Source organism: Hyposmocoma kahamanoa, unplaced genomic scaffold (assembly GCF_003589595.1).
Source record: "Hyposmocoma kahamanoa isolate Upper Pololo Valley unplaced genomic scaffold, ASM358959v1 93, whole genome shotgun sequence".
Lineage (NCBI taxonomy): Eukaryota > Metazoa > Arthropoda > Insecta > Lepidoptera > Cosmopterigidae > Hyposmocoma > Hyposmocoma kahamanoa.
The window spans coordinates 15,726,693-15,750,056 of NW_020654810.1; the positions used below are offsets into that span (position 1 = coordinate 15,726,693).

General features: G+C 34.8%; 1 protein-coding gene across 1 annotated transcript in view; it reads right to left on the reverse strand.

Annotated features, from left to right (window-relative positions):
- Positions 1 to 23,364, reverse strand: part of LOC113237072 — a 39,849-nt gene that overhangs the window by 10,963 nt on the left and 5,522 nt on the right. The window contains exons 2-6 of the mRNA XM_026473332.1: positions 18,087 to 18,355; positions 17,255 to 17,495; positions 6,120 to 6,423; positions 4,920 to 6,029; positions 2,871 to 3,048 (exon numbers count right to left, since the gene is read on the reverse strand). Of these exons, the coding sequence (XP_026329117.1) occupies positions 2,871 to 3,048; positions 4,920 to 6,029; positions 6,120 to 6,423; positions 17,255 to 17,495; positions 18,087 to 18,355 (2,102 nt within the window). The remainder of the gene's footprint in view (positions 1 to 2,870; positions 3,049 to 4,919; positions 6,030 to 6,119; positions 6,424 to 17,254; positions 17,496 to 18,086; positions 18,356 to 23,364) is intronic.

The following is a 23,364-nucleotide window of genomic DNA, read 5'->3' on the forward strand; positions in this document are numbered from 1 at the left end:
GAAATAAACTCCTTTTCTGGAACGAATAGTAAAGTATTTATACAGGGGGCAATAAAAGTAACCGACTTTAATTTCAATTGGTGGTTGTAATAATGTTAAGAAACAAACGTAGCAAAAAAATAAGATCGTGAATAAAAGTGCGATTGCCCGCATTTAGCTTAGGAATTTTTTTCACAACTTTTTTGAACCCTCCGTGAAAAGTGCGCTAAGTCAGAAATTCGTGTTTTGAGAAAAACGGATTTGAAAAATTTGAATCTTTGTAGGCTCGTAACTTTTTAGTTATGTGTTCTAGTTTTGAACGAGTTACTTTTCTTAAAAAGGAATTTAAGTGTCAATATTGTGGTTTATCAATAATTAAATGTAACTTTACATATTCTCAGCAAGTAACAATTAAAGCAAATTGTATCATTTGTCACTTTAAATCGTGGTTGTGTTAGATGATTTATTACAAATTGTATCAATTTACACGGCGTGTGGTGACTTGGTAAACAATGAAATGTAAATAAGTTCAAATAGATTTATTTAGTTACCTATTAAGATTACAAGAATCTTGACGAACAAAATTGTAATTAAAATTAATAGGCTTTTTGCGAATCAGTTGAAATAGATGTGTGAAATAGATGAATGTATCACATAAACTCAAGTTTTGTGTATACCTTTAATTACTAATATTCATATTAAGATGTCACAGTGCGTGCAAATAAAATGCATTATTTTAAGTCCTTATGTATTATTGTTGTAATAACTATAAAAATCAACATCATTAGAATAGTTTTTGCAAGTAGGTAGAATAAACTTCTACTTTTACATATTATAAAATAAAAAAGACTCATTAGCATTTTAGGAATTCACGAAAATAGATCTTCAGTCAAGTTTAATACCTAGATAACAATAGGTAATAATTTGTTTATTTAGTTAGTAATTATCATGCCACTTTGATCTTACATGTTTAAGTCTACTTTTAAGATCTACAATAAAATTAAATAACAACTACATCGTCTTTGGCAGCGATACCTATTAAAATACTATATACTAAGCAAAGTAAAATTTAAACAATAAATAGAAAAGTGAAGCAAAGTAATCAATCCTTAATTTGTTTTTGAACTGACATAAAAACGCTTATTGACTGTCATTCAAAATAATAAAGTAAATGAAACTATTTTCTATAATTCCAAAACCAGTGTTCGGAAACAAAAAAAAATTCTAATAATTATCACCATAATAATCTTGCTCCGCTGTAGGATCGGAATCTACAGTATCTGAATCTATATCTTGTTTTAGTGCTGCTGTAGGCAAGAGTCCAACGTAACATTTGTTTACAACTCTATCCGAATGTGTCTTTTTGTATCTTTTCGCATACGACGTGGAAACGTAGTTAATATTATTGTAACTTTCTTTGAATTCGAATGTAGGGAATTGATCTTTGGTATCTTTCCAAATTTTGCATTTGACCACACAATCTTGATACCAATCTCTTGGATGGTATATACTTATAGACGTTCGTATTTTATTAAGGATGGTTGATGACCGTTTAATAAGGCAATAAAAAAAATTCAAGATTTCGACGATGGTTTTTGAAAGAATCTTTTGGTTCTGAAACTTTGGACAATTTATTACGTTTTGAATTTTAGAAAATAGTTTGATTTAAATTATTATTTTTAATGACAGTCAATATGCGTTTTTATGTCAGTTTAAAACAAATTAAGAAGGACTGATTACTTCACATTTCTATTTATTGTTTTAATTCTACTTTGCTTAGTATATTGTATTTTAATAAGTATCGTTGCCAGTGACGATATAATTGTTATTTAATTTTTGATCTAGAAAAGATGACTTAGGGTCGTATTCTAGAAATCTACTCAATGCTCAGTCAGGATTGCAATGGAAACACAAACACTGGAAATACGACCCTAATGGTAGGTACTTGAGTATGATTTCGAGTGCTTTAAACCATACTCAAATCCTGACTTGAGCATTGAGTAGAGTTCTAGAATACGACCCTTAAACACGTAAGATCGACCCCTGTCTATAAGCATTTACAATCTCCTTTCTCTTTCAAACTTATCTACCTATAAAGAGATAGACTGATTAGAATTATGAATTATATCACTTTATGCTTTTGATTTAAATAAATTACAAATACACAAAAACTTCGAACATTTTTGATACAAGTTAAATATGAATGAATAAAATATGAAATCTTTCATTTCAAAGGAAGGTTTGTGTAAATTAATACAACATTTATGGTATTAGGACACACAAACATCTTTGCATTGTAGCCGATTTTTATAATGATATTTAAATACTTGTATATAGCTTTAATCACAAGGTGATTGATTTTCATTCGGTCGTGTATAATCATATAACTACAATACAATCAGTATTCACAATCGCAAATTAATGAAAGCTCAATTCTTTACACTTAGAATTTAGGCATGACGTACGAAATTGAAATATGTGCGTATAAATTTATATCACATTATACAAAAAACTAGTTACATTTTCTGGAAAAGGGTGACTTATATCATTATACACGAAAATTATCTTCGGTTCTAGAGCAGATAAAGTAGTGGTGATCAGATAAAAAGATGCATCATTTTACACAAATGACGAATCTTTAAAAAAACGAATATTGATACAAGCCTAGTTAGCGCGTTTTTCACGGAGGGTACAGAGTTATTTATTGACATTTGTACGATCATCAGCTGCAACATAATCGGGACTCTTTGTTACGCTCTATATACAATTTTAATACAATACTTATAAAGTGATAAATTAGTAGGTACCTACTTATACCTGACACGCATAGTTGTTACTTCGATGCCTGCCACACATTTCCCATGACAACCACACCCTTGCTAATCACTTACCATTTCCATTTGTTACATTGTATACTAAAACTTTCCTTTTCCCTATTAGACTAGATATGTACGGCTGTAGTAGCTGTGTGAGTACATTGTAGTAGAATAAATAAAGCACCAACCACAACACCAACAATAGTAACACATTTTTTCGATGTATATCAAAGGATTTGTGCATCGCGGAATTCTGAAACACGAGATAATCAAATGTCAACCAAGTCATCGATGTAAGTAAGTAGGTACGATTATGATACCACTAATAATTTTTAATTGGTAAGAATGGATACAGGTAAAGGGATTTTAAGGATTCGTATATGTACTTTGTCTGATAGCATTAAGAAATTGGAACTGTGATTATAACATACCTATAGTTATGACTGTAAAGTGCTAAAAATGTATCTCTCAATGAACCAGTCCATTTTAAACCCAACTACGTTCATCCTGTCACGTTATTTGATATTACTATCGCAAAAAGGGAAACCCGGTTGATAAGCTGTAACTAATAGAGCGTGCCCAGCAAAATTTCATAGAATTTCACGACGTCATTGTTTTCTCAGCATCAAATTCTTTTGCTATCTTAAAAACTGTAAATTTTAAATTGTAATTTGTCAATTTTTAATGCATACATCATTAAACCTGGTAAACTACATTTGATGTTTCCTATTCAATTTAAAAACCTAGCTACTTTCAACTCTACCTTTTAGAGATAAAACAGTTAATATTCTGTCAACATGCACTAACGTGGAGTAGAAAAAATATCATGTTAAAGAAATATTTATCAAGAGGCTGACTTAATTATATTGATCAAATCCACCGGAATATGAGAAACAAAGAAGATATAATGTTCTAAAAAATGAGATCTGTATACTATCACGTACTTATGAATCTTATGATGACAATTGAAGGTGCAATATAAAACCACGCGTACCGAAGTTCAGCTGCGTAATTTCGGCGTTTAACATTTCATTCAATCAGCAACCACCAACGATATTTATGTAGTAGCGTACTCGTGTACTTGCGATCACTGACTAAAGGAAAACATCACCGAAATTGCGCATTGAATTTTCGGCAAGTGGACCTAATATTTGGTTTTAATTGGTTTAACGTAATTTTACATTACGGTATGACCAATGATTCATTGGGTATGATCTACCGCATCTTGGACAATAAGACTTAAGTATTGCTAAAAGTATGTTTTAAATCCCATTGATCAACGATATCGATGTATTGATTGTGTTTCTCAATTATAATCTTAATGGTATGTGATGTAAGAAATAGAGAGCAGATAGTATATGTATATAAGCGTACTCACCTCAACGATCGTTTTTATAAAATTTAATTAGATGGAAACTATGTGTTTTCATTAGAGCAGTTGTCTTTCACACACAAAATAATTCCTTATTTCAAGTTCCCTCCATTTTATCCTATGAGTTGTTTCTTTTTATAACAAAATGGATTAAAAATATTTTTATTTGATATTACTAAAGTACATTAAAGTTTAATCAAATAATTTGTGCAATTTAAAAATTTATGGCTAGTATGTTTTATGTTTCTATAAGAATTATAGTTGTTATGGTTGTAGATATCACGATTAAATTATCAGTCACTTAGAAGAGCGTCCGGCGTTTGGCAGTTGCGATGTTTTACTGCGGTGCAGACCGAGGCCGTACCGACAATATGATGATATTCTTGACCAGATTGTGAATCATGAATAAATACACTATATATTCCTCCATTCATATTGGAATAACTAACTATGTCATTCCAAACTCCGTACTCACCGGTTTTCCTACTCTGGTTCATTCTAATCTTGAGCTTCTCAATTTTAATGACTCATTGCCGCTGTTTCATAGTGTGAAAATTGTGCGTACAATTAATTTGATTATTATTATATATGTATATATATATAAATTATAAATAAATGCTTTATTTATTTGTCATCTTATATTCATAACTTTCAATTGTACAGTTTTTCTTTTCTTGACAAACACAAAACAATCTATCTGCACGATTCGCTGTACACCGCCCTAAGCCTTTGTATGGAGATATGAAACTCACTTTGCCGACTATTTCAGCACTTGTACCTTTCCTTAAGACGGTGGCTTCGTAAGATAGGCCACCTGGAGTCATCGTGAATGCAACAACGTGGTATAAATTCACTTTATTGGCATCGTAGTAAAAATGTATTCTTAACACTTTTTTTAATGAGAGATCTCTACAGACCCAGCAGCGTTTCTTTCTTTCAGTTTTAACTTTTTTAACTTTTGACTTAATGTATGAGACCACGTGCATTGTACTCTTTATACCTTCCGGGTCCGCAGTGTCCAGAGGATATAATTTGTGACAACTGCACCACTTTTCATGAATGGCAGCATCCTGGCATGTGCGATTAGCACTAACAGTTAGGAACAAACTATGACAATTAGGACAAGCTTCAGAAACATTCATACTGTTAAAGTTATCGTTACAAACTGATAACCGATTTATATCCATTAATGTATTATGTAAGTCATAAGGGGTCACTAATCTGAACTGATTCTGAACTAAATTTTTAAATGCAGTAGGATGTTTCGCTTTGAACTTTAGTGGACTCCAAATAAACAAAAATGGTAACCGCTCATCATAATAAGATTCCATTGGCATACGATACTCGCCGAAACGTATACCATGATCACTGAATAATATGACGAATGTGTCTTTTAGTACACCTGTGTACGAGAGACGATTGAGAAAATTTTCAATTAGTATGTCCCCATCTTGTGGTCGGCTGTTAGGATTGTGGCTGAAGGAGTTTATCCAGAAAAAACCAAAGAAAGGTTGCTGTCTATAAGTAATGGTAAAGTCTAGAGCGAAATCGAGAAGATGTTGTGATGAAAATTGCTTTCCAGTGCAAACTGTTGAATAACTACTTTCTGTCTCGCCCATCAAAAATAGTGGCCTCAAGTAGTGGTCTGTTGGTGAGCGCAGAAACAGATAGTCGTCGTGAAAAGTATCAGGTAGTTTTACGTAGTCTTCACCATAGGCAGTTACATAACCGGCTTCCTTGAATTTACTCCAGATTAGTAAATGGTTACACTCATCCATTTTCCCTGAGCAGTTATCGTCGAGAACAGATAGGTTTTTACCTGTAAAAGCCGCCATCAAATTGGGAAATGTGTTATCACCCACCTAAAAATATAAAAGTTATTCAATAATGATTTGCATATATTATTTAGCAATGACTTGGTGAAATTGGTCTATTATTGAGTCAATTATTACCTTGTGGTAGCCTCTGAATGCCAACCAGAAATTATCTCGAAAGAAATTAATAGTTCGTTTCATAGTTTGTGCAAGTCGGGGCAAGGACATAGAGTCAATGCCAAGCATTAGTATGTTGTATTTATCCTTGCAATTATTCGTAGGTAGTTTAGTATTATGTACTTTTTTTGTAAATGCAAACATGTCTGTATATAAGGCACGAGAATTTGGATGTTTTATTCCATTTTTGAAGCACTTAACATTGATGAATTCCGTTTCCAATATAATGGTCATGCCATGTTTAAGTTTTTTACAAACTCCATATCTGAAAAATACGTATATCTATATACAAAATCATCACTTATTTTACGGTAGTGATCATACTGGCATTAAGTGTTATATAGCCCTTTTTACCATAATAACACATTTATACTCCACTGCAAACCACAAGTCACATAATATATCAACTCCACATACATCAACCCCTGACACCAGAGAGGTTCATCTTATTAACACCACTAGACCTCTCAACAAAAAGACAATTGAACCGGTGTTAGGAGGCTTGCGAGCGGCACCACCACGCATTGGTACGCTACACTTATTCAATTTTAGCGTCGACACCACATCCGAAGATATAAAGCAGCATCTACAATCTCGGCTGCGAATTAGTGGAGTATGCTGTGAGCGGCTGCCGACACGCGGAGAGTACGCGTCCTTTAAATTAGAGGTGCCAGCCAACAAAGTCCAATCTATACGAGATCCTGGATTATGGCCCGCCGGAGTATCAATTAGAAAGTTCAATACGATCACTCCAAAAAACTTAAGAAAAACACACGCGCGGCACGATCAGGGATAACCTCAAAACCGAGACACAAATCGAACATAACGATCTTACACCAAAATGTACGTTCTATTACTGGTAAAACGGGACTATTGAACATAATTTTAAACACACACGAACCTGACATTCTTGTATGTTCTGAAACCTGGTGCAAAAACAATGAAATACTACGCGTGAAGTTATCAGGGTACGAGCTCGCAAATTACTACTGTCGCCCGCGCATCAACCACGGCGGTGTAGCTATGTTTACAAAGCCAGGAATCTTATTTAAACAAAGAACGGACCTACAGAGTATTGGTGTTGAATATCATTGTGAAATTTGTGTAATTGAACTGTATTCGGAAAATATTGTTATTGTGGGTATTTATAGAACTGGAAACGGAGATTTTAAACAATTTCTATATTCAATAGAAAAATTATTGTCAACAATATTTGACGAAAATAAAAGGTTAATTTTGGTCGGCGACATAAACGTAGATTATTTAACCGACAACTCGGACAGGCGATGCCTAGACGACCTATTAAGTTGTTATAACACAAAAAATATTGTCGATTTTCCTACACGCGAATGTGACACTTGTAGCACTTCTTTGGACTGTGGGATAGTTTCGAGCGATGACTGTAATTACATAACCGTTTCTCCTTTAGATACGCCGATAAGCGACCACAACGCACAGCTATTCGTATTACCTGTTACGCAACACAAAAATGTAAACAAATTTATACATCGACGTATCTTTGCAGAGGAGTCTATTAATTTATTTTATATGGACATTTATAATTATGATTGGAGTTTCATTCATGTGACTGATATTAATATTAATGAAAAATTTAGTTCATTGATAAGAATATTAACTTATTATATTAATATTCATTTTCCAGTTAAAAAAATATCTTTAAAGAGGAATACTATTCCATGGGTGAGTGAAGAACTTAACCACCACATTGCAATGTATAATAATTTCTGCTCAATGAAACACCAATTTCCACATGATAATGTTTTAAATAAATGTCTTCAACATCATTCAAATTTAATAAAATCTATGAGTTTGCGTGATCGTCGTCTATTTAATGATAATAAGATGATGTCTACTAAAAACTCGAGTAAGGTAATGTGGCAGATTGTGAACGATGAGGTTTCAACTAGGAATCACCAACAAAACGTTCGACTGACTCACAAGGGAGACATTGTGCCTGTAGACATGATACCTGACTACTTCAATGATTATTTTCTTACAATAACTTCAAAATTACATGTACACAATAATAAAGAAAAATCAATGTCATTTTTAAGAAAATGCGTGGGTGAATGCGATGTTCCTCAGTACAGCCTTCAACTGTCACTCGTGACTCGTTGGAGGGGGTAGTGAGGGGTATGTGGCATACGTCAAAAACGCTGGACATATACGATATATCTATAAATATATTAATGTCGGTGTGGCCAGTGATTGGAGACATATTCGTTATTTTAATAAATGAAATGTTTAGAGAAGGTATATATCCTGATATTTTAAAAAGTACTCGTGTATGTCCAGTGTTTAAGGGGAAGGGGGACGTGACCCATGTTGAAAGCCACAGACCGATAACCATAGTTCCGAATATATCAAAAATAATAGAATCTATTATATCAACAAGTATTATGGATCATTTCGAAATGAACGATTTGTTATCAGATAGACAATATGCTTATAGGAAAGGTAAATCCACCGTAGTTGCAGCACAAAATATAGTAGATTCTATTATTACCAGTATAGATGATAAGTATAAAACTGCAGGCATTTTTTGTGACCTAACAAAGGCGTTCGATGTAATTGAAAATGATTTATTAATTCAAAAGCTAGCTGTGTATGGCGTCAACGGAGTCGCCCATAACCTATTAAAGTCTTTTTTATCAAACAGACGGCAAACGATTCAGGTCAGTACAAACGGTACAACAACTAGGTCAGCGGCTGGTGACGTTACCATTGGCATCCCACAGGGATCTGCCCTAGGTAATACACTATTCCTGGCATTCATCAATGATCTGCCATACTTTATATCAGGGGGTCTTGTGGTTCTATTTGCGGACGATACAACCGTTATAGTGTGTGCTAAAACCTACAACGAGTTGGAAGAAAAATTAGCCTGCACGTATGAGCAGCTGTGTGAGTGGTTCTCTGCGAATGGACTTATTCTTAACGAATCGAAGTCAAACCTTATGTTGTTCTCAGGAAGAAATTCTATAACAAAGCCAATTATCACCTCCATTGTTCCATTATGTAACACCTGTAAATTCTTGGGTTTAACGCTAGACTCAAATTTGAACTGGAAGTCACATATACAAACTCTATGTCAAAAACTTGGAAGTGCTGCATACGCACTGAGGAAACTGCGTCCTCTTGTCTCCAATGTGGTATTGAGGCAGACGTATTATGCGTATTTTCATTCGTTGATGTCTTATGGCATCACACTGTGGGGTAATTCAACTGAGTCGATTAGGGTATTTATTCTTCAAAAACGTGCACTAAGAACAATAGTAGGCATAAAAAAGGGTCAGACCTGCAGAAACCTTTTTAAGAAATACAATATAATGACCATGTACTCACAATATATTTATGATATAATAGTTTATGCGCGTCAAAACTTGGCTACTTATGAGTGACGTACGGGCGGAGGCCGAGCGTTACGAAACGCGGGAACACTAAAATCCGTTGCCCACCGTACCGAACTTGCAACTAGAAATCCGCGGGTAATAGGTCCCCGATTCTACGAACATCTACCCACAGACCTGAAAAGTGTTAGAAACGATGCAACGTTTTGTACCCGACTAAAAAACCTTTTATTGGATATTGAATTGTACAGTGTCGATGAGTTTCTTTTGAAACAATTTTAATTTTATTTTATTCGACAAGCAGTAGTTATACTACTTTATTTTATATTCATTATTATTATTATAATTTTATTACTGACGATCATAGTTATCCCTTGACATTGTATTTCCAATTGTAATATTGTGACATTGATAACATGAAATAAACGATTCTATTCTATTCTATTCTACATTTCGGTAACTTTTGAGATAATGACAACTAAAGTTTTGTCATCTAAAAAAATAATTATAAATATATGTAAATAAGATATTAAAAAACCATTAGAGGCGCTTGTACGTGAGGCGCACTATAAGGTGATTATCACACTGCACCGCGCCCCGCGACGGAGCGCGGAGCTGCGTTTTTTAATGTTGTACTGAAATACCTCAGTTTGTATGGAAAACATGCGAACACACACTGACAAGGCTTCTCCGCGCGGGAGCGCGTCGCGTGCGGTTTTATCGCACCCCCGCGCGGAGGAGAGCGGCGAACCGCAGGGCATGGCACACTGCGCTCCGAACTACCGCGCAGATTTTTAAGCTTAAGGACATGTTTAGTTTTCTACAATAGATCTCGACGTCGATAAATTTATATTTGCTATTAAGAATAGACCAAATTTCTCTTCATATCTTCTTAAATCTTTATAATGATGTTGAAATTATCCATTTATCGATCTAGTTCGTAAAAAGGGATGTATCCAATATCTTCGGTGTCTTTTTATTTGAGTAAACAAAAATCAAATAGACAGTATAACTGCAGCGCGCTGAATGAGTTTTGTATTATTAACCATTCTTGTCAAAGAAGGATCTCGGCTACATATACAATCACTACGGCTATCAACTGCGAAGCGAGTACATTAAGTGACACGGGGCCGCTAGACCGCCGCTGCCACCGCGCAGATTAAACCGCGCGTTGACGCAGATCTGCGTCTCCGCCACCGCGCGCGTGATTCTGCATCTCGCGCACCGTCGCGGGGCGCGGTGCAGTGTGATAATGGCACAAAGTTTCCGGAATGAATAAGAAAAAAATGCTATAAATGGTCAGAAATGAATGTATTGTTTCTCAAAATATTATCCGTTAGCGTTAATGCACTTTTTCATACGAATGAACTAATTTTGAAAATATATATGCCACACCTTCGTGACAATCTCTGAAACATTTTTCATACTCTTCAGGGGATGAAAGTTGTTGACCGCGTAACTGGTTCTTAATTTTTGGAAATAAATAAAAGTCACAAGGTGCCAGGTCGGGACTGTACGCGGGATGGCTCATAAGGTCAACGTTGTTCACCTTCAAAAATTCATTTGTCTGTCTGGCCGTGTGAGAACTGGCATTATCGTGGTGCAAGATGATACGGCATTTACGGTTATTTTTACGGAGTTATGACAAATAACTTCCGGTAAACAAATGGTCGTGTACCAATCTATATTCACGGTACAACGATTCTCCAAAGCAACAGTAGCCACGTGTCTATTTTTACTAAAAAAAGAAGCAATCATCCGCTTAGAGGCACTTTGCACGCGCGCCACTTTGGTTGGTTTCGGCTCATCTCGAAAGACCCATACGCTCGATTGCTGCTTTGTTTTGGAATCGTAACTATAAATCCATATTTCGTCACCTGTTACTATGACCCACACCAAATTTGACGCCCTTTAGTTGAATCTGGTAAGGATGACATAGCACCAAGTGACGCGATCCGTTTTTTGAACCTCAGTCAAATTGTGTGGGATCCACCGAGAGCACAGCTTTTTCACACCCAAATGTTTGTGTAGTATTGATTGTATTTGACTCATGCCTATGCCTAAAGATGTCCGAATCTCATGGTATGTCACATGCCTGTCTGTTTTGATTATACGAGGCATAGCATCGATGTTTTTGTTGTTCACAGCAGTGGACGGGCGACCATCACAAAATTCGTCACTAAGATTCACATGACTGTGTTACAATTCTGCAAATTAGCTATAAATTAGTCGTCTTGCATGGTGCTTCATCGCCAAAAGCAGTTTGAAGCGGAGCGAAGCTCCACTGAGCTGTTAAATTACATTTAAAGTCGTCGAAAATCATACTACGAAAATTTTTACGAGATAAATCCATGGTGATGTAGACAACCAATTTGTAAAATGATGCCACATTGTAAAAACAAGTGACAGTCACATAAAACAAACTGTATTCTACAGCCAAAGAGTTCCATTTTCAAATGTTGTAAGTAACTAAAAAGTAATTTTTAAATATTGTTTATGTAAGTGGCCAGTTCCGGAAACTTATAGAGCGCCCTAAGTAGACCTCCTTTCGTTTATTTCAGATATCGATGGGTCCTGAGTATAAGGGCCAAACTAACAATTTGACCATTTTCACTTATTTCTGAAAAATTCATTTCATTACAATGTATAAGGTAGCGTTGAAACAAAATAAAAAATATCGAATTCTTAGGTTTTCGCGGTTGTTACACATAGGAAATGAAACTATTTTTCCGGATTTAAATCGCGTATATTTGTTTTTTTCAAACAAATCAACGTTTTGGGCCCTTTACAGGTCCCATGGTCACGGTTGACTGAGGTGGTACAGTCTTCAACCAGTTATGGCTAATATTAATGCAAACCACCCAATTTTTTCACTATAGTTACAATAGTTATTAATTAAATACCTTATTTTTAATTTTACAAACCAAACATTCCAATTTGCGCTACGTTAAGTTTTACAAATTATTGAATGAATTTTTATTAAGTTCCATTTATTATTAATTAAAAATAGAAATTAGAATAATCTAAAACTTATTAATTAGTACTGCAGTCTTATATCTGTTTGGGATTTTTCATCAGAGGAAATACTGGATCCCAAACTGGTGGTACGGAGAAACCATCTTCTCTGTTGAAATTTGGATGTTTTTTAATTTCAATGGCCTCTCGCAGCATCCCGGGTAGATAACGGACTTCTTTTGCAAAGACCTGGGGTTTGTTAAACTTCATTGAATGTGTAGGTTTATCCATGACGAGGTTTACGCGACGGTGTTTGACTTCAGCTATATGTACTTTGACGCGGGTACAAATACTTCGTTTGTCCAATATAAGAGAGACCGCACTCACAGGCAAGCTTGTAAACTCCTGTATCCTGTAAGGGGATGTTACATTTTACGGGTCTCAGGAACTGAGAAATCTTCCTCCGGGGCTTGAAATAGGTCTTGATAGATGCACGCCTGAGGACTCTTCCGATCTTGTCTGTAACACCTCTCACGTAATGTAAAATGGCATGTCTTCGCTCGACTGTTGGTGGTTTCACACGGGGCCTGCGGAATTGACGTGGAATCTTCAACTTATTCGCATGTAGGACTTGCTTTATATGCTGAAGTTCCGCTGCCAGATGATTACTGTCGCAAACAGCATATGTTCTCTGAAACAGGTGTTTCTAACAGTAACGATCAACTAGCGATGCATCAGCAATTGATAGATTAAACAAAATGATAAAATGTTAGAATCCCTACATTTTCGTCACATAGCGCCAATCCCCACAAAATCCCTAATCTAGTTGAAACTCCCCACAGTTTGGGGAATTTTCCACAAATTGGCAACGCTGGATACAATAGTCGTAATTCGCGCTCGGGCCGGTCATGGCCGGCATTTGTCTGTTGACAATAAATAAACATTGTGAAGTAATTCGGTGTTGTGAAATGATAAAAATAATTGGAATGAGCGCGTAAACTACTGTATTTCAATGTTGTGTATGTATATTGTGCCGTCTATCAATAGAATACATTGAAATCATTGTGTGAAATGTGGTTGGCGTGAAGAAATAACCTCAATTTTGGAATGAAAAGTTTATTTCTTCCAACATAAGTTAGGTATGTCATTAAAATATTCCTTATATTTTTATGATAGGGAATTTATCCATCTTTCTAGTCATATATAACACATTCCATATAATTATACAGAATAACGTTGTTTTGCGACAAATTGGATTTTTTCAATTGTTTTTTGACCTAGTGTTTTGAAAAGTTTTTATTGTATAATACGCTCACTATTTCCTATAACTTTATAAAGGTTTTGTAATACTGTCAAAAGAAAAAATCGCTTAGAAACATCGCGTTTTGTAGACAATCATAAAAACTTCATAGGAGTGGAAGTTCTTCTACAAGATCAACTAAACTAAAGCAAGTAAAAATAATCTTTTCGTATTCTAAAGTTTTTCTATAGATAAAGCTATAGACAAAATGCTCCCAACTGTGTTTTGAAAAAAGCTTTAAATTCTTATCGCCATTTTTATTTATAAAGAATGACTATGACACTTACAGCATTTAATTGGGTGTTCTTAAGTACGAAAAATGTGTTTTACAGCGTTTTAAAGGTCCGAGTTTTTACAGTGCATAGAGTGTTACGATATTTAAAAACAAATATAAACAAGTACAGAATTTCTCCTTACGTCATTTTATCCTTCCCTCGCTTCATGACATCGCGGTTTACAGCAATATTTAGAGACTACGCATGCAGCAGTGAGGCGTGAGGGTACTTGTGTGTGTTGTCCGAGGTTTTTATAGCGAAATCGAAAGTATTTCTAAATATTATTTCTTTTTCCTTATTTTATTTTATTACTTATTATATTTAATCTCATTTATTTATTCAGATCATAAGAGTCTGAAATTAATGAACTACGTAGAACTCGCAAATACGATGCATTTAAATTATAGTGAAATTTACTCAAATCACCATGATTTTATTCGACTGAGAAATCCTACAAAGTTCAAAGTTATTGTGATATGTAGATATGTTAATATGTTTAGGTGATTATTATTCACTAAGTCACTAAAACGGATTTAGATACAATATTGCAAAACAAGCCATTTTCTGGATATATACATATATCTCTCGCCGTTCTCCCATCGGGGCAGGCAGATAAATGTTTATACATGTGCGTTTCCGTCTTTTTATGAAGTTTTTTCTCACCTCACTACAGTAACCATCATCATTTATTCAGCAAACTCATGTATCACAAAATCTTATTTCTAGATAGCATGAATCCTGTCACTGCTAATAGCACAGATTACGTCATGATAGTTACTATCAATAGTTTAAATGACTGTAGGTATGTTAAGTCATGCATAACGCAAAGTTTAATTAATAATAAAATAGACACACGTATAAAATATATTCTACACATGCTAACGAATATAAAAACACAAATGAGCTAAAAGAGAACAAAGAAACAATTTTCTGTCGAGTAACGCTATGCTACTAGTCAAAACAATCTAAGACTGAAATTTTAAATAACAAATTACTACGGCTATCAGACGGTTCTAATAAATTGTAACCTAATCCAAATGAGCAACAATCTTCCGCCGAGAATAATTTAACCAGATTCAATGCCTCAAACTGCATCAAGAAGCTCCGCGACATGTCACCAAAAGATATGCAATACGCCAAACTCAAAACTAGTCTCTACAAAAGTTTATGATCTGACGCCCACGTTTAGAAACCCTGAGAAAATTTATTCAAAGTGTCTACTAAAATGATCATAGAAAATGTGTACTTTCAAAAAGACCAATAGTGCAGAAGCTGGTTGCAGTTCCTGGATCTAACCTTCAATTGACCAGTTAACACCCGAAAATATGAGTGATGTACAACCGAGTTGCAGTTTATGGAATTTAGAAGGTTTAATTTTAATATATATATTTTTTAAATTTTGAAGTGTGCTTAATGGATGAATATAGCTTGGTTTTAATTTAAATTATAATCATGATAAAATGTTTCTATATTTTTACTATTTTCGATCATTACCTAGTGCCTACGAGGAATAGGGTTGGTTTAATTATTATTGAATTTATACTAACATGTAATAATTTTAAATCTTTAATATGTAGTTAATCTTTTTCCTCGTAGGTACCAGACAATAAACTAAAATATAAGAACAGAAAATGAAAACTAATAATCAAGAGTAAAATTATTTGTTGATTATTATTTTATGGAATTTAAGGAATTTATAATTCATCAGTTCTAAGAACGATGTAATATGGCACACAAAGTGTCAATGATTTTGTTTTATTGTGTTAAATCTCCAATATTATAATTCGATTTGTTTCATTGTACCTACTCATAGTGACCAGTCTTTTTCACAAATAGTGGTTCTTTTTAATAATAAAGATTTTAAAAGCTATGTAAATTGCATATGATGTTCACTAACATCATTTTAATGTTACCTGCTTTGGTTTAAAAAATACTCTTACAGCAGTATTGAATTTCTTACATATTCAAAAAGTTAACACTTAAAGACTAAAAATGTGTTAAGGAGCTCTAATTCATTTACATCACTCTTAGAACACCGTAAATTGACGGCATCAGTCGCACCTTCATATAAATTAACTTGAAAGTTACAGCATTCTTTGGGGTTAAAATCTGAAAATCAAATTGTCGTAACTCACATAATCGTCTTTAGGAGTAGGACTATTTGAAATCCGATTTTATTGTTAAGAAGTCCTATTTTTTTATAGGCTTATTTGTTAAATTTGGCACAAAAAACTCGAATCGTTTCAGCGTTATGTTTTTTTTTTGTTTTTGCAATTTTTGTTTTGGCTCCAGTGAAAAGTTGAGTTTTTGAGAGTTACAGCATTATCGGTTTCCAGCGACGATATAGCTGATGTCAAACACCGTCGCGTAAACAAGTCTGCAGTCTGCGAGCATGTCATGAATAAACCTATACATTGAATGAAATTTGACAAACCCTAGGTCCTTGCAAAAGAACTCCGTTATCTACCCAGGATGCTGCGAGAGGCCATTGAAATTAAAAAACATACTAATTTCAACAGGGAAGATGATTTCTCTGTACCGCCAGTTTGGGATCTAATATTTCCTCTGATGAAAAATTCCAAACAGACATAAGACTGCAGTAGTAATTAATATGTTTTAGTTTATTCTAATTTCTGTTATTAATTAATAATAAATTGAACTTAATAAAAATTCTTTCAATAAAATAATTTGTAAAACTTAATGTAGCGTAAATTGGAATGTTTTCTTTGTAAAATTAAAAATAAGGTCTTGAATTAATAACTATTGTAACTATACTGAAAAAATAGGATAGTTTGCATTAATATTAGACATAACTAGTTTAAGACTGTACCACCTCAGTCAACCGTGACCATGGGACCTATAAAGGGCCCGAAACGTCGGTTTGTTTGAAAAATCAAATATACTCGATTTCAATCCGGAAAAATAGTTTCAATTCCTGAAATCAGAAATATTCAAGTAAACCTCGAAATACAAGGAAATCTTGAAAATATACCATATTTAAAGTTTGGAAGCCTCTTCTGTAAAATTGTGATTTTGCTCTTTGGCCCTTATACATAGGACCCATCGATATGTTAATAACTCAATTTCGCTAAAAATTTCGATTATACTTTAATTATTATAAGAAGGCAGAATAGGTATTCTATTGTTTTAAAAACTGAAAGCTGCGACAATGCACCTAATAAACTACGTGTTTACCTTAATTTTGTAGGGTCGTCCTCCATATGAATAAATCTGTAACAGCATTCGAATGCAGGATTCCTTGCCATGTATTTCCTTAAGCGATTTTTCTCTATAGAAACTGAAACACTTCTTTCGTCTATTCTCTTTAAATGTATAGCTCTTTCGCCGCAGTTACGATTTTTAGATTTATTTAAGTTCTTCGTGTAATTCACCGCAAAGAGAGGAATTATGCATCCAGGATTATCAATTAAAAGCGCTGAAAGACCATAAATAAATGAGCTTCTAGTTTATATGGCTTTCGAGGTTGGAATAATTAACAGATTTTTAAACTATTAATCTGAACGATCAGCAGAGAAGGCGAAATAATGCGAGTTTAAAGAGGACAACAGAGTTTGACTCATTGTAACTCAGTGACAGCTGATTCAAAATTATGGAGGAAATGGGACACTTCTCTAACCATTGTGCATATATTTTTTTATAATGTCAAGCGTCGGGATGAACAAGTCATTCGCCTGGTGGTAGGCGACACCCATACCAGTTAAAGTACGACTCAGATCTTTAAACAGCATTGCCATTTCGCCCATCAACCTGAGACATGTTGACAAGACCCATGTGCCTGTAACTTTATCAGCACCCTTACCCTTCAATACCGGAACGCAGTAGTACCCACCTAATGCTCACATAACTGCTAGTCGGCAGAGATACATGGGTAAGGTGGCAGCAGCACTTCCCTGAATCAACTCTTTCACAAGAAGCTCTACTGCTACTAAATTATATATTTATATTTTATATTCTCTAATTTAACGTTAATTTAAAATTAAAAAAAATGGTAGTTTCAATTTCTTACGTGCTTTATAATCTTCCGCTAGAAAGTCCTCTTCAGAATCTTTTTTATCTAACTGGTCGTAGATTTCTTTTAATGAAACGTGCTTCATGGGTAGACCCACATTTGCCGGCTCAGTAGTTGCAATTCTTTCCTGATATTCAAGCTTGCCCGTCAATGACAATGTGCGTGAATAATAATACATCAATAGAGTTATGCAGCAAGAACTGATGGCAAGTATAGCAATCGCTGTTCTCATGTTTGATTTTTTGATTTTGAAGACTCTTCTCAACCTGAAAATGATATGTAGCTTTTAAATTCTGCAATACCTTGTAAGAACTAGATCTGCAAGATGGTCTGCTGAACTTTAATTTATCCTTACACATTACCACAGTTTGCAATTAGTTCGTAGTTTTTTTAAATGTGAAAATTATTTTACATTCTTTATTAACGGTCTATACAAAACTTTATGCTTGACCTGCATTATTATGTTCGTTATTAAGATTTCAATGACCAAATTGCTTGTCCGTTTACGCTAATATATGTCGTCATAACTTTTCATGTAGAAGTGCTAAATAGTGCGCAGTGTACAAAATTGCCAGTTTCATGAATAAATTGTGTGAGTACAATATACACTATTGTTTCATGAATATGACACGAAGACTTGGAATTTCAAAAGAATGTAAACAACAACTTACGAGTTTCAGATAAATGGATACAGTTCTGAGTGCCCCTTGTACGGACAACAGCACATCAGACTACACATTTTTGTTCGAAAATCGCCTTCAGTGCAATGGAACAAGATACGCCAATGTGTAGTTTGATGTGCTGTTGACTGTACCTACTGTAAATGTTTGCATAGTACGTACCTAGGTCACTGTGATGTACTATCACTTTTGTCTATTAAAACATTGAACAGAACTCTACAATATGTTTCAAAAGGGTAAAACAGAAAATTAGTAGCTCATGCCGCTTATTGAGTGACATTGTGTTTACTTATATTTTTATACATATCACTTATTTTTGTTTCTGTATTTCCTTCCGTACTGGCTATTGTGTGTATGAGTAGGTATATATTTAATTATGGCATTTTATTTTGTGTGCAATAATATTTTATTGCTATATATAATTAAGCTATACATATTTGATTGATTGCTAAATGCAAACAACCTTTGAAATCTGTTATATAGGTACTTATAACTTTATTCATCTATAAAGTGTTAAGAAGTAGAGTCGCTGGAACGATTGCGTTCACTTTAAAATTCAAGGTCAACAATCGTAACTAATGCAGATTATCTGGTACAGGTTGCTAACCCAATTGCTTTACATCTTCAGATTTCAGGGATTTCGGGATTCCTTTTAAAGGTACTTTTGTACCTACGTATTAATGAGTGGAAACAATTCCCTTCGGGTGCAATCCAATTAAATTAACACCGTGTAAGAAGAAACGAACCTGAATCACAAACAATTTTATCACATAACAATGTTAAGTATTGTATGCGTCATAAGTACATACAGTCATAAGCACATATATAATATCTGATAACTCAAGCACGATTTACGCTTCACGTGCACAATTAAATTGTTTTTGAAGGTTATAACGAAACCCAGTTCCTCCTATGATGTTAGTAAAATTTTTTTACTGACCTCGACAACGACGGTGTTATTAGTTTTAACACAATGAAACACACAATCAACGCGTTTCTACTCTTTGCCATAATACTTTAACAAAATCGTATCCAAAGCAGGTAAAGCAAATCTTTGCTGACGCTTGGTGATTGCAATGTTCACTTGGACAATGTGAATGTAACTGTTGGTCATTGTGAGACAAGACACATGTTTTTAAGCACAAGAACAAGTATTTGGTAAACAGTAAACAGACAGATGCAGCGAAATTTTGTGATTGTATCACTGCTTGATCTTCATTACATTACATACATTATCAGGGGGCGATGCTGATGAATACCTAGAAGTGGGGCCAATCCTAATAACTTTATTAATAACTTAATAATAAAATCCTAATAAATTATATATCTACTATCGAATCTACTGCCCATTTGTTTCAGTCACGACTCTTGATGAGACTTGTCTACTCTGAAGGCCACAACCGCAAAGTGCAAAGCGTCTAAATGATTTATTGAATTTATTTGTTTTGTTGGAATATTTTAAAGTAATAATTTATTGCGTGGAGGCAAAACCACATATTTTTGAAGTCGGAACTGCGGTTGTAACAAATTATTCCGAATCCACGACAGTAATTTGATAAAGTAAGTAAAATCGTTTTCCTATTTACTGAAGTCTAACCGTACCTACCTCCTAATTTAAAGACGAGTGAGATAATTAGAAGATTGAAATATTACCTATTTTATCATTATAATCCTTACATGATTAACTTACTACACACCTAAATAAACATATGTATATATTTTTCACCGTGCATAATCTACAAGAGAATATAACAGATAATCAACGGTAATTTACATTTATAATAATTAACTTACTAAGACAGTAAAGGAGCGATGCAAGTATGACCAAATGACTATTAGAAGAAGATTTCATTTGGGGTTTATTTTAAGTCATAAGTATAAACTCACTTTGTAAAATAATACTTCGTTTGTTGAAGATTCCACGTGTGGAAGCAGGAAACATCAAGGTGATGCTGTCATAAATATAGTCCCACAAGTATGTGGAAGATGTTATAGGTTCATTTGAGGATATCTAATACTGAAGACAAATATAAATCTTAAGCCGGGTACTCATTAGCGAGCTGTAAACTGTATAACGTACAATGATATTATATTTAGTAACGTGACAGATACGGTAAGGAGGTTCTAGTGTGTACGCGTGAAATAGTCTTCACCCGCTAGAATGAGTACCAGGTTATCGTCGGCTCACTGCGAGCGGCACGCGTAGCAGTGTTGGGCGTTAATCAATTAAATTTCAATCAGATTAAAAAATCAATTCAATTGAAATCAATAGCAATTAAATCAATTGCGACGCGTCGCAATTGATTTATTGAAATTGATTTTAATTGCAATTGATTTCAATTGAATTGATTTTTATTGCAATTAAATTAATTGCAATTAATTTTTTAGTTGTTCTAAGAAACAATTGAAACTAACAATTAAAACCGAAAGTACCGAATAAAAGTGTCATTACGAATATGGGTTAGGGAGTCGGTTGGGGGGTCATTGGGGGGTCGGTTGGGGGTTCGGTTGGGGTGTCGGTTGGGGGGCCAGTTGGGGGGCCGGTTGGAAGCCGGTTGGGGGCCGGTTGGGGGCCAGTTGGTTGGACCTCCGCCAGGGCCTCGGCATCAAGGTCCCACGGTGGAGTACCGGCGAGGACGCATGCGGCAGCGCAGGCCACCGTCATGTACGCCCTGCACATTCGCAGGGCGACTACCCTCTGAGGCCTCCTCAGCAGCGATTTCGTCGCCACTGATAAGGCCCCACTCCAAATGGGCCGTATAAGGCCATACTTCGGGTCACCCCGGCGTATAATATTCTGCATGGGGCTCCCGGCCTCCCGAGATTGGGCAGGAGCCGACCCAAAGCCGATGCGGCGCACACTATTCGGGGAGCAAGTTGCCGGAATTGCTCCCCGAAGTTCCATCGCCGGTCCAGGACAAGGCCCAGGTATTTCATCTGGGGTCTGAACGGGACCGATACTCCCGCGATGGAGATGTGGGCGCCTGCCGGCGGCGCAAGCCTAGTAAACCTCTACCGTCCCCCTAGAACTCTTCAGCGTCCTCTGGGGGGCGGTAGGGAGCACTTTGGGAAACTATGCTCTAAAGGATGGAACAAAAAAGGAAAGTCTAAGCTGAAATGCTATGGACCTTGCCATTGTCTTCTTTTGACATGTATAACTTGAAAGTTGGTTAATGACATGGTAAGATAATAATAATACAGCCCATCATACATCATACAACAGTTACAGTTGTACCTATGAGAGAAGTAATAAGTCATATCGTCTATAATATGCGAATAAAGCAAGCAATACAGTAAAACCACTGAGACAAAGTTTAGTGAAAATGACCTTGGTTAAGATGCGAGTCCAACTGTTTTAGTAGGTAATGCAAAATATTCAAGCGTTTTATTTGCTGTGTTAGTGTAGTAAATAGACATGTTATTAGCAATTATTGATCAGTGTGTATCTCTTAGAAACAGATGGCAATTATGATATATTGTCCTTTCGTCAATCTTGTAGTATATGGAATACTTTACGTAGTTTTGTCTCACACGGCGACACGGGTCGTCGCGAAGCTATAATTTTATTGTTGCGCAAACCAAAATTCACCATTCCGCAACACCGCGAGCTAATGCGCAACCGTGTCAAATGACGGTGAAATCGTCGGGGATAGCGTAATTACGCGTAACTAGCATTTGATTATGAGTTTCCATTTCGGTAATTTAGTGGCCAAATCAAATACGCGTAAATGTCGTGACAACCAAATTAGCGTGATTTACGGGAATCTATTGTCATCAGTTCTTAGACAAAATAATATAATTCTTACTGTGCAAAAATGAAAGTCGCGGTAGCATTAGGTACTTATAGAAATAACAAAGTATATGTATATATATTAATAACGTTAAATCCCTCTCCTGGGAAATTTGGTTTTATACTGTCTGACAATAATTTTATAGGCTGGCTCTATTGTTCTTTACCCATAGATATTATACTCTGTAACTGTATCTCTGCAAAAATGTTCTATCATTGTATTAATTTGATCTTATTATTATTATTTTTTTTTTTTATAATATTATAATAAAGGATTGACTATGCACACTTGTTGAAAGTATTATTTATGGCGCAGTCGGTGGGATAGTCAAACCTAAAAATGGACTGGATTTATGAATAGTTTAGATAACTATGTTGTATGTTCAATGTCACAAATTTCGATAATTCTATTGTTCAGTTTAAGATTTTACTGTTGACTATTAGTTGTTAACTTTTTGTATTATCTACTTGCACTGTTAACTTACTAGTTGAAGCTAAGGTTAATTGTAAACTGTCAAAGTGTTAGTTATTGTCTAGTTAGTATAGAATGTTCATAATAAAGTCTTAAGGGGAAGGTGTACTGTCTGACAATAACCTTATAGGGTCTATGGTTCTTTACCCATAGATATTATATACTCTGTGGCTGATGTTCTATCATTGTATTAATTTTATTTTATAATAAAGTATTAAAGCAAGTACATAAGTATTATTCAGGTATAGTGCAGATACACGCTTTTTACCAATAAATACTAGTTACGTGGATTTGCACTATACCCGACGATATGACGCGCGTCTAGCTGTTTGT